General features: G+C 49.2%; 1 protein-coding gene across 1 annotated transcript; it reads left to right on the top strand.

Moving 5' to 3' along the window:
• Positions 1 to 1,414: 1,414 nt before the first annotated feature.
• On the top strand, positions 1,415 to 11,610 carry LOC142297248 (speedy protein 1-A-like). Its single transcript, XM_075341504.1, has 5 exons — positions 1,415 to 1,467; positions 7,400 to 7,497; positions 8,670 to 8,830; positions 9,192 to 9,370; positions 11,541 to 11,610. Exons 1-5 carry the CDS (start codon positions 1,415 to 1,417, stop codon positions 11,608 to 11,610), a joined length of 561 nt encoding a protein of 186 aa, XP_075197619.1.
• The last annotated feature ends 418 nt before the right edge of the window (positions 11,611 to 12,028 follow it).

Below are 12,028 nucleotides of genomic sequence, written 5' to 3'. Positions count from 1 at the left end.
TAAGCCACTGTACAGTGCTGACCACTGAGCTACCACTTAGATAAAAGTAAAGCTATATATGTTTGGTATCTACAAACTCGTGCTGACCTGGGGAATCATAGTGTCAACTCAATTTTACCATAGAGTGAAAATGGTAAATAAACCACCCACAAAATAATTGTGCAATTGCACTTTTTTTTGCAATTTCACAGCACTTAAATTTTTGTTTCCCATTTTCCAGGAGAATATGGGTAAAAATAAATGGTGTCATTCAAAAGTACTAGTGGTACCACAAAAAGCAAGCCCTCATATGGCTATATTGACAGAAAAATAAAAAAATGATGGCTCTTGGCACAATGTGTTCTGCGAGACCCAGGAAAGTGATGAGTGGTGCCGTCAGGAACATCACCCCTTATCACTCATCACAGACAATAACTATAAATCTGGAAAAAAAATTCATACATTGTATCTCATTAAATTACTAGAATGCGCTTTCCCTTTAAATTAACTGCTGCATACATTATCATGGCACGTGCCGCAAGCATCAACCAATAGCATCGCAGGATTTGAACTTAAAGAAAGAAAAGAACTGTCAGTTGGTGCCAGTCTGTGATTGCTCTAATAGAGATAAGACAGGCTTCTTATTGGTCTTAAGGTACCGTCACACTAAGCGACGCTCCAGCGATCCCACCAGCAACCTGACCTGGCAGGGATCGCTGGAGCGTCGCTACACGGGTTGCTGGTGAGCTGTCACACAGGCAGATCTCACCAGCAACCAGTGACCAGCCCTCAGCCAGCAGCGCCGTGTGGAAGCGATGCTGCGCTTGGTAACTAAGGTAAATATCGGGTAACCAACCCGATATTTACCTTGGTTACCAGCGCACACCGCTTAGCGCTGGCTCCCTGCACTCCTAGCCAGAGTACACATGGGGTTAATTACCCGATGTGTAGTCTGGCTATGTGTGCAGGGAGCAGGGAGCCGGCACTGACAGCGTGAGAGCGGCGGACGCTGGTAACAAAGGTAAATATCGGGTAACCAAGGAAAGGGCTTCTTGGTTACCCGATATTTACATTGGTTACCAGCGTCCGCAGAAGCCGGCTCCCTGCTCCTGCACATTCAGTTGTTGCTCTCTCGCTGTCACACACAGCGATGTGCGCTTCACAGCGGGAGAGCAACAACTAAAAAAAGGTCCAGCACATTCAGCAACAACCAACGACCTCACAGCAGGGGCCAGGTTGTTGCTGGATGTCACACACAACAACATCTCTAGCAACATCGCTGTTACGTCACAAAAGTCGTGCCTCAGCAGCGATGTTGCTAGCGATGTTGCTTAGTGAGACATGGCCTTAAGAAGTGATCTTTATTGGATTGTTACCTGTGAATTCAGAGACAGCCCTCTACCTGCAACTCTACTTTCCAGGAAGAAGAGGAAGAATGGCCATGAGGAAGCAGAAGAGTGAACTGATCGCCCTTTATGATGCGGAGTGGTAAATAGATGAGATAACACCCCTGCAGTCATTATACCCCATAAACGTACACCAGTAATCCATAATAGACATTACAGTCACCACTACACATATGTGGAGCCCCGCAAACGCTGTGTCGGTGCATTACCTTCAGGGACTCCACGTAGATGGATCTGTCTGGTCACAGGTAGGAAACCTTCTTTGTAGTTTGTCGTGACGCCACTCTCAGATTTGCGGTCAGTGGGGGACCGCCACTGCAGGTTAAGGGATGCCTGGGGCTGATGGTGGGTGCAGCCAGTTGTAGTAGCCTCCTGAGAGTGAGGCAAGCCCCAGGGCCCTGTGTAGATGCGTAGTACTACAAGGCGCAGAATGACTCAACACAGGCAGGATGTCTTTCAGGGTTTTTACTCACAGTTGATGGCAGGGTGAGTGACCCGGGCGTAGCTGGGATGAACCAAGTGGAAACCAGGTGTCCTTCAGGCTGACTTGTGAGGGTGACTACTAACTCGCCTTCCTTAGCCCTTGGTGGTTTGGGGTAACCCCGACTTTGAGTCCCTATGGGGGTCACCCAGGGAAGATGCTGCAGCCTCTCTCCCCTTCGTTTGCCGTTTGCTTGTCGCCTGGACCAGATCACTCCAGCTGCTTGCCTCCTGTGACCTATGGGCCCTAACTGTGGCTACGTGGCTGCGGCTTTTGTGGTGTTGTGGCGTGGGCTTTGAGAGCCCCACACCGGCAGGTTTAGCAAAAGAAAGCTGGATCTATCTCCGCTTCGGGATCTGCCGCCCGTTTGGGCCTGGTACTCTCTAGCAGTCTCCTTACTTCCCACTCCGTTGCTCTCTCTCTAGCTGAAGATGGATTTTGGGTAGCACTCCTAGTTGACCGTTCTCCCCCGTTGGTAGCCACTGCGCGGACGCTGTCAGACTACAGCAGCCCACGGGATCTGCTCCTCACTCGAGCTCCCTGGACTCTGCACTGCCTGGCTCACATCTGGGACCTTCACATCTGCTCCTGTCTGAGCTTCACTTTCCTGCTCCGCACTCCTCCACACTCTGCTGCAGACTCTAGACTGTTTACTCCTCCTTCTCTTTTCCCTTTTGTGCCTGCCTACGCCACCTAGCAACCAGACTCTCTTACCACACCCCTTGAGAGGAGATGGAGGCTTTTGGCCCCCTCCACTATTCCAGTGAAGGTGAAGGCTTTTCCCCCTCCTGGGATCCCCAGGGGTCCTCTCATGGGTACATGTGTGAGACCTGATCACTATGCGCCTGTGTTCCACACCCCAGTCAGCCTTCTGGATTACCTGTATTGTACTGTCCCCAGCATGGGTGCAGTACTCAGTGGTGCCTGACCAGGTCAGGGGCGCCACATTCCCCCTTAGTTATCACCAGCACGTCCTCGGGCTGCAAGACAACATTTTAAAAATGCATAAAACATTAAAACATGTAAAACATTTTGAAAGCACCAGGTACCATACATCACCACCCTCCACCCACAAGTCCGTTAACCCACCCAAACCCTTTCAGGAGGTAGGTCACCGGTCCTTTTGGTAACCAGATCTGGGCCATCTACTTCCCCAGACCTTTCCTCCAATCTGCCTCTCCCGTTGGCCGCGCCTTCAGCCACTTCTGGCAGGATGTAGAGGCGGCTTTCATGGGCTGGTGGTCTCAGGGTATACCTGGCCTGGTGGATCCGCGCCTTCAGCCTCTTCTGGCAGGATGTAGAGGCGGCCTCCACAGTTGGTGCTGACCAGGTACCCTCTTTGTGGTGGAGAGCCAGGCCCCATAAACAGGCATGCTCTCTGGTCGCAGGTGAGCCAAGGCCCTATATACGGACGGGCTCCTCCTGGTTGCAGACGAGCCAAGCCCCTAAACAGGCTGGCTCTGGTGGTGGTGCCCTCTGGTGTAACTATTTACACTGCGAGAGTTTGTGGCTATAGCCAGTTCATAGCCTTAAGGTTTATTTCTCACATCAGTTTATGTGGGCACATTCTTAAACTTGTAAAACGTTGCAAAACAAACTTTTCAAACTGGTAACTTGCTTTACTTTAACTTATGCAGATTCCTCTACTCTTCCATACCAGGGCTTGGGCCTGTAGGGCTGCGGCACCTGTTGGTTTCTTGATCTCTTTCTTCGTCTGTGGGTTCGTTGTATTTTCTTTCTTCTTCAGTGTCTCTGTCTTCATCCTCTGTTGTGACTGCAGGGCTTCTGCAAGGACTTCTAGAACATGGTGCAACATCTAGGGCATACCAGCCTCTTTCTCCCTGATGCATAGTGAACTCCACTGAGTCTCCTATCTTCAAATTTCTTCCAGGGTGTCCTCTGGGCAAATGGGCTCTCACATCCCTTCGATTGACAAAAATCCCTTCCTTCACACCAGGTGATACTATAAAGCCGTATCCTGATTTGAGGCTGAAATCTTCGACAATTCCTCGACGCAGGGGTCCTCTGATCTGGGGTTTGAACCTTCTCAGGAACCGTTTCTCCTCTAGGTCTCTGGCGGTGACTTCGTCTTTCTGCTCAGGAGATTGTGATGTTGGAGGATACTTTGTACTACCGCCTCGGCGCCGTGTCTTGCGGGCTGGATTCTGCGAAGTACAGCTTACAAGCTCCCAGGTGGGGCGGTTGGGCAGGTCTTCTTCAGCAGGAGGTGTCAGGTCTTCCTCGTCCCAGCGGGAATATGGCAGCATCTCCGGCTCTGGGACTAGCACTGCTGCTGGCTCCGGGGGCAACTCCTCAGCTTCTTGCCCCCCTCTCCCCCTTAGTTCTTCGCTGCACTCTGGTCGTGGCAGCGCTGGGGATGAGTGTTCCTCAGCTGGCCCAGGCGGTGGACTCTTCGGCGTGGTTGCCGCAGGGGTTGCCTTAGGGGTGTGCGGAGGGAGCATGTACTGGTCCACCATCTCCTGTGGAAACTTGGCCTCCATGTCAGCCTTCAGCTGCCAGTACGCGGGGTCTTCACCTATCAGGGATTTCCTTGCAGGGACCTCCTTAGACTGGGGAGCGGTGTCTGCTCTGGCCTTGCAGGCCGGGGTAAATGGTGATGTAGTCTTTTCTTGGCGGGCCGCGCAGGGCATCGCTGCGGCGGCCTGGTCTTGGCGGGCCGCGCCTGGCATGGCGGCGGCCTGGTCTGTGCGGGCCGAGCCTGGCGTGGCGGCGGCCTGGTCTGTGCGGGCCGAGCCTGGCGTGGCGGCGGCCTGGATCTGCGTCGCTGTTGCGGCCAGTTCTTGGCGGGCCGGACTGGGCATTGCAGCCACGGTCTGAATTGGCGTCGCATCCCCAATGGGGTCCGTGCAGGTGGAGCTGGGCGTCGCTGCAGTGATCGGGGCTTGACGGGCCGCACCTGGCTGGGCTGCGGCCTGGTTCAGCATCTCACTTGCGGCTCGGACGAGCGTCGCTGCTGCGGTGGGGTCTTGGCGGACTGGGCTCAGCAGGGTGGCAGCCTGGGTCAGCGTCACACCTGCGGCACGGATGAGTATCGCCGTGGCAGTCGGACCTTTGCGGGCCAGGCGGGGTGTCGCTGCGGCGGCCTGGATTTGGCGGGCCGCACCTAGCGTGGCTGCGGCCTCGCTCAGCGTCGCCGCGCCAGGCGCCTCTTCTGGGACCGCGGTCGTAGCAGCAGGGGTCGGAGCACTTGCGCTGGCCGGGGCAACTCTGGACTCACCCATCGGTGGCACCATCGGGATCTGAGTCGTCGCCGCTCGATCTGGCATGCGTCGCGCGGCTCCCTCTTCGTAGGTCCGAACCGCCGCAGCCATCTCCAGAAGCTCCGTGCGTCCCTCACTGAGCTGTCGCATAATCCTGGCCTCCAGCTGATCGCAGAAGATAGCAAGCTCCCGGCACCACCAGGCAGCAGAGCCTGGTTCTGGGTATCCACGTCCGGACTCCATCTCTTCTCTCTGCAGCAGCAGGCCTGTGGCTCCCTTTCCTTCCCGCCGTCTCCGGACGCTTCCGCTCTCTTCACAAGCGAGGTCAGAACTCTGCAGGGGATCTCTGGGTAGCCACACCTCTTCGTGGGCGGTAACTTCTTCCAGCGCGGGCTGCTGTTGTTTTTCAGCGCGCTTTTCATGGTGGCAATATGGCGGCGCTTCCAATTTTTCAAGCGGACCGCCCAGGCACATGGTCACCTGTCTCAACAGGTCTAGTCCTTATCCTGTTCGTGACGCCAGATGTGGAGCCCCGCAAACGCTGTGTCGGTGCATTACCTTCAGGGACTCCACTCAGCTGGATCTGTCTGGTCACAGGTAGGAAACCTTCTTTGTAGTTTGTCGTGACACCACTCTCAGATTTGCGGTCAGTGGGGGACCGCCACTGCAGGTTAAGGGATGCCTGGGGCTGATGGTGGGTGCAGCCAGTTGTAGTAGCCTCCTGAGAGTGAGGCAAGCCCCAGGGCCCTGTGTAGATGCGTAGTACTACAAGGCGCAGAATGACTCAACACAGGCAGGATGTCTTTCAGGGTTTTTACTCACAGTTGATGGCAGGGTGAGTGACCCGGGCGTAGCTGGGATGAACCAAGTGGAAACCAGGTGTCCTTCAGGCTGACTTGTGAGGGTGACTACTAACTCGCCTTCCTTAGCCCTTGGTGGTTTGGGGTAACCCCGACTTTGAGTCCCTATGGGGGTCACCCAGGGAAGATGCTGCAGCCTCTCTCCCCTTCGTTTGCCGTTTGCTTGTCGCCTGGACCAGATCACTCCAGCTGCTTGCCTCCTGTGACCTATGGGCCCTAACTGTGGCTACGTGGCTGCGGCTTTTGTGGTGTTGTGGCGTGGGCTTTGAGAGCCCCACACCGGCAGGTTTAGCAAAAGAAAGCTGGATCTATCTCCGCTTCGGGATCTGCCGCCCGTTTGGGCCTGGTACTCTCTAGCAGTCTCCTTACTTCCCACTCCGTTGCTCTCTCTCTAGCTGAAGATGGATTTCGGGTAGCACTCCTAGTTGACCGTTCTCCCCCGTTGGTAGCCACTGCGCGGACGCTGTCAGACTACAGCAGCCCACGGGATCTGCTCCTCACTCGAGCTCCCTGGACTCTGCACTGCCTGGCTCACATCTGGGACCTTCACATCTGCTCCTGTCTGAGCTTCACTTTCCTGCTCCGCACTCCTCCACACTCTGCTGCAGACTCTAGACTGTTTACTCCTCCTTCTCTTTTCCCTTTTGTGCCTGCCTACGCCACCTAGCAACCAGACTCTCTTACCACACCCCTTGAGAGGAGATGGAGGCTTTTGGCCCCCTCCACTATTCCAGTGAAGGTGAAGGCTTTTCCCCCTCCTGGGATCCCCAGGGGTCCTCTCATGGGTACATGTGTGAGACCTGATCACTATGCGCCTGTGTTCCACACCCCAGTCAGCCTTCTGGATTACCTGTATTGTACTGTCCCCAGCATGGGTGCAGTACTCAGTGGTGCCTGACCAGGTCAGGGGCGCCACACATATTATATACAATGTACAGAACAAAGCTATATCAAATACCCCATGAAGATAACCCCAATCAGGAGGAGAGTGCTGGACTGCTGGTGAGGAGACACTCACACTCACTTTTCTGCTGTTTATTGTGGATAGAACAGATCATTGTGCAGGTGGAGAAGTAGTAGCAGCTATTTGTGTACAATGGCCGTTCAGATACAGTTATAAAAATAATTGTGCTGCACACATAGCGCATCAAGTGTCATGTTGGCGACTGTTACATTTTTAAAGGCCCGATCTTGACTGATCAGACAACACAAACTGCTATCAATGTGTATCAGTGATCAAAATACCCCATGTAATAAAAGTACAACGGTGAATGAGTCCAAAATACATAGAAATTAATGGGAAATTCCCACTTAGCCATAGATATAGAGGAAGAAGTACTGGAAGGGCCATAGATTTTTACTACGGTCCCAATAGCTCAGAACATATTTGGAGTCATAATACGGCCGTGTGTATGAGACCTAATACTAATATGTCCATCTCTTCTATCACAGCTCACAGTCTACCACCCAGGAAGATGCCAAGAGGAAGAAGAAGATGGACGAAGACATCCCACAGCCTGAAGAGTGGGCAGCTTTCTTCCCTCTCCTTGGTAAGAATCATTGCACCTTCCAAGGATTCCAGACACAAAGTATTAGATTATGTGACACGTAGGGAATAGTGTCTCTCTCCTAGTATGTGATAGATATGCAGTATTCAGGACCTGTCTCTATGTGATAGGCAGGGTCATGGATTAGGTTTTATGATAAATATGAAATATATGTTAATAATGGATCCTGCAGCTTACACCACATCCTATTGACTTACTATAGGAGCAATAAGGATTTTATTGGTTCCTTCCCCTGTAGAGTATTATATACCTCAGTAGACTATGATATTCTGCTGCCAGTGAGGGCAGACACCTAAAACCATAGTCGTAAATGTCAGTAATATCATAGCCCCAATAATGAGGTCAATGTTCTTCAGGAAATCTCCTCTTCACTCTCCAGAACCGGTCACTTTCCTGCTCTGGGGCCTATTACAATATGATATCTCATAGCGGTCAGATAGTGTGTTTGCTTATTGGATTTTAAAGGGGTTGTTTACTGAAATAGTGATGGTATATAGGAGAATTCTGCAATATCTGATCAGTGAGTGTTGGGTGTTAATTCCCCACCGATCAGTTAATGATGACCTATCCCAAGATGACGTCATCATTAATTAAGTGCTCTACAATAGCTTTAATTTAAGGCTGTTATTATTATTTGCAGTAAGCAGTTAATAATGAAATAATTATATTTCTACCATTTTTGTAGAAGAAGAACATCAAGTGTTTTCTAGCCAGGGACAGCTGCCTTAAGATTTCGGACAAGGTATTATTGTAGTGAGGGATAGAAAAACATCCAGATGTGAGAAGATCCATCACAGGGAAATGTACGAGAGGACAGATATTACAGAACAGAAGAATATATTGATCATCTGTACATGTAATGTATAATATATACCCTCTAAGTGCTTCTCACCGCACTAGTATCTGCTCGCCATGGTCTTCACCTACTTCAGAAGAGCCGGAGTACAGAACGTTCTGCTTTCAAGCTCTGTGAGTCTTTTATTATTACACCTTTATGTATATGAAATTTTGTATGTTTTTTATTGGAGAAAATAATCAGCTCTTCTATCACTGAGCTAAATGCATGATAATTGCATTTGCTGCTTTTTATTTTTCTGTATTCTGAAATGTTCAATAATTTTTTGGGTGTAATTTTTTTCCCTCCAGGTTTTCAGCCAATCAGTTTGAAGAGGACGAGCCATATCACCGAAAGATCTACCGCTGGGCCCTCGGATGGACATGGACTATGAAGAAGGATCGGCTCCTACACTTACGTGAAGTGTTCTTCGCCAGGATGGGTTTTCGCACTTGGGTGGATCGGGCCACCTGTGATCTGGTAAGTAATACAAAGCAAGAATAATTTAAAGCTCATCTGTAACCAGATGTCACAATATAAACAGCATTCATTATATATATCTTGTAGATATGATGGGGATGGTGTACTTACTTTGAAAATCCGTGTCTGAATGGTTGAATAATCCTGATATTAGATGCTAGTGCAGCCATAGCTTAACTCATGAAATGCTTGTTTTAATATCAAGCAGAAAAACTGTAATAAGGGATTGTACAACCATTCTAACAGATTTTCAAAGTAATTACACTAGGCTCATCAGGTCTAAAATATATGTCAATTGGATTATGAAATATGATGACAGATTCCCTTTATACTTTGATTCTAATTACTTATTTCATTCTAGATCATGGCACAAGACCCTAACCATTGGGTATGGAAGAGAGACAGGAACGTCCATCACAGCTGGGCAGTACGGTGGTTCAGGAGGGATACTGCCTTATCCTGCTCTCTGTGTAAAGGCCCAGTCACACACAACGACTTACCAGCGATCCCGAAAACGATGCGACCTGATAGGGATCGCAGGTAAGTCGCTGGGAGGTCGCAGGTGAGATGTCACACAGTCAGATCTTACCAGCGATGCAGGAACAATACAGGTCGCAGTAGCGACCTGTATAACGATCTCAGCAGTCACTGTGACCCTGTCACACAGCGTCAAACACAGCGATGTGTCCTGCCCAGCAGGACATCACCTTTGAAGAAAGTGGCCTGGATCATTCTGCAATGACTAGAGATCTCACAGCAGGGGCCTGATCGCTGGTAGGTGTCACACATAACGAGATCGCTAACGGGATCGCTACTGCGTCACAGAAACCATGACTCAGCTGCGATCTCGCTAGCGATCTCGTCATGTGTGACGGTACCTTAACACCTATTCACCCAAGAGGGAAGAGGCCAAGAACATCTAATGGTGGACAGAAACAGAGGAAGAACCTGAAACAGCAGATTTCCAACCATGTCTGGTAAGTCATATAAATAATTGACCAGTGCACATCTCGTATCATATTATATGCCCTCCATAATAGACTTAAGCGGGCTTTACACGCTGCAATCTTGCTAGCGAGATCGCAAGCGATCGTACCCACCCCCGTTGGTTGTGCGACACGGGAAAATCGCTGCCCGTGCCGCACAACCTCGCTTAACCCCATCACACGGACTTACCTGCCCTGCCACGTCGCTCTGGCCAGCGAACTGCCTCCTTTCTAAGGGGGCAGTTCGTGCGGCGTCACAGCGACATCACACGGCAGGCATCCAATAGAAGCGGAGATGAGCGGGTTGTAACATCCCGCCCACTTCCTTCCTTCCGCATTGCCGGTGGAGGCAGATAAGGAGATGTTCGTCGCTCCTGCGGTGTCACACACAGTGATGTGTGGTGCCGCAGGAACGACGAACAACATCGCTAATAAGCAGAAAACGATTTTTTTTGTTTCAGGACGACCTCTCTGTGGCAAACGATTTTGACCGCTTTTGCGATCGTTTAACCTTTGTCAGGATGCATAATTTTACAACGTTAACAGTGACCCCTTATCTCAGAAGGGGGTGGAGATATTTTATTGAAATTTGGCCAATATATTCTGGACCAATGTTATGAAATTTCAGCCACCTACGGCTTTTGGAAAAAAAAATTATTGCAATTTTAAAACGGAATAGTTACAATTCTACCTACTCAGCCGAACGAAGGTTAAGGTCGCTCATAAGTGTCACACACTGCAATATCGTTAATGACGCCGGATGTGCGTCACAAACACCGTGACTTGGACGATAATTCATTAACGATATCGTAGCGTGTAAAGCCCACTTTAGAGACGATAAGAGAAAAACAGAAGCATTTATAGGCTAGTTATAAAAATAACAACTTTCTTAAGTACATGATTATTAAAAATTAAATTTTTCACAAAAAATGAAAAATACAATACAATAAGGTGCTGGATGTTAGTAAGGATGAAACCCACTTGTTAATGAGGGACAAAACAACCACCACATGGAAAATGGGAAGTCTAATAGGGTTCAGTATATATAACTTAATAAGAAAATAAGGCTGCCTGTTACAGCTGAAGAACCAATGAGGATTTTAGAATATGACGTCAGTACGTACCCAAATCTATCATACTGACTATGTCAGTCTGAGCATGTCAGAAGGCAGCATAAATAATCAACCTGAGTGAACAAAAACTGCCCAAAGACTTACCCATGAATCAAGCTGTGGCCATTCAGTCGTCCCACATCAACATATTTAGACCCTCCAACGTGCGTTTTGCGGAATAATACAGATGTTAGCTTCTTCAGGGAAGGTGTAACAAATGATACAGTGCAAGGACCTTAAATAAGCGGTCATGTGACCGCATTGGATCTTCCAGGACCTATCATTAAGCATCCCAGCCAATCGGGTTGTTTTTGATGGATGCAATCCTAAGTCATTTAAGTAAAGGGAATTGATGTGGTTCATTGTGGTTTAAGAGGGAGAGATGTAAAAAAAAACTTTTGGCCCAGTGAGAGATGAAATGGATCATAATTCTAGTCACAGTGACACCGAAGGGCCTAAATGAGGCATTTAATTATGTTCCCTTTCTATAATTCTTCTCTGTACTCATGGTCTAAAATGCACCATTCTTCTTTTTATTTGATTTTATAATTGGTTAATGTACTATTTTTGAACCCCTTTTGGTTTCTAAATTTGCATTTTTTGTTGTTCTAGGACCTCTCTATTTTCATTGATTGAATATCTAAATATGGACCAATATGAAGGAAAATCCTCAGCTCGCTAACCTTTCATCAAAACATGAATTGATGCACTGTCACTTTAAGAAGATCGGATGTGAACCCCTATTTAAATTCTATTTATAATTTTTGTTTGATGTTTAATAAAGGGATATTATCCATATTCTTATGAAGTGGTATAGTTATGAAAATAATTTTGGGTGTTAGGATATGTGCACATATGGGTTTGTTTATATACCACGGTGTCCCGCCCTCTGGTTGCTGTGCGCGTGCGCGCTCCACGGCGATTTCACCGCTCCGTCAACTCGGCATCCCACAAAGGTGGGTGGGGGTTGCCTGGCATCCTTGGTTACCGGGGGCTCCTGGCGCTTCCTTCTACTGGATGGCCGGGGGGTCATGTGTGGGCGGTATACTAGATAGGGAATTTAGATTATGAGCCCCAACGGGAACAGTGTTGCTGATGTA

This window comes from Anomaloglossus baeobatrachus, chromosome 3, assembly GCF_048569485.1.
Source record: "Anomaloglossus baeobatrachus isolate aAnoBae1 chromosome 3, aAnoBae1.hap1, whole genome shotgun sequence".
Taxonomy (NCBI): domain Eukaryota; kingdom Metazoa; phylum Chordata; class Amphibia; order Anura; family Aromobatidae; genus Anomaloglossus; species Anomaloglossus baeobatrachus.
The sequence above is the reverse complement of the archived record's forward strand: the minus strand, read 5'-3'. Positions and strand labels throughout refer to the sequence as shown.

Excerpts from the sequence above, each read along its gene's own strand:
- LOC142297248 (XM_075341504.1), top strand. The coding sequence starts at position 1,415 with ATGGCCATGAGGAAGCAGAAGAGTGAACTGATCGCCCTTTATGATGCG. Across the intron at positions 1,468-7,399 it reads GCCCTTTATGATGCGGAGTG|CTCACAGTCTACCACCCAGG; the intron begins GTAAATAGATGA and ends CTTCTATCACAG. Across the intron at positions 7,498-8,669 it reads AGCTTTCTTCCCTCTCCTTG|CCAATCAGTTTGAAGAGGAC; the intron begins GTAAGAATCATT and ends CCAGGTTTTCAG.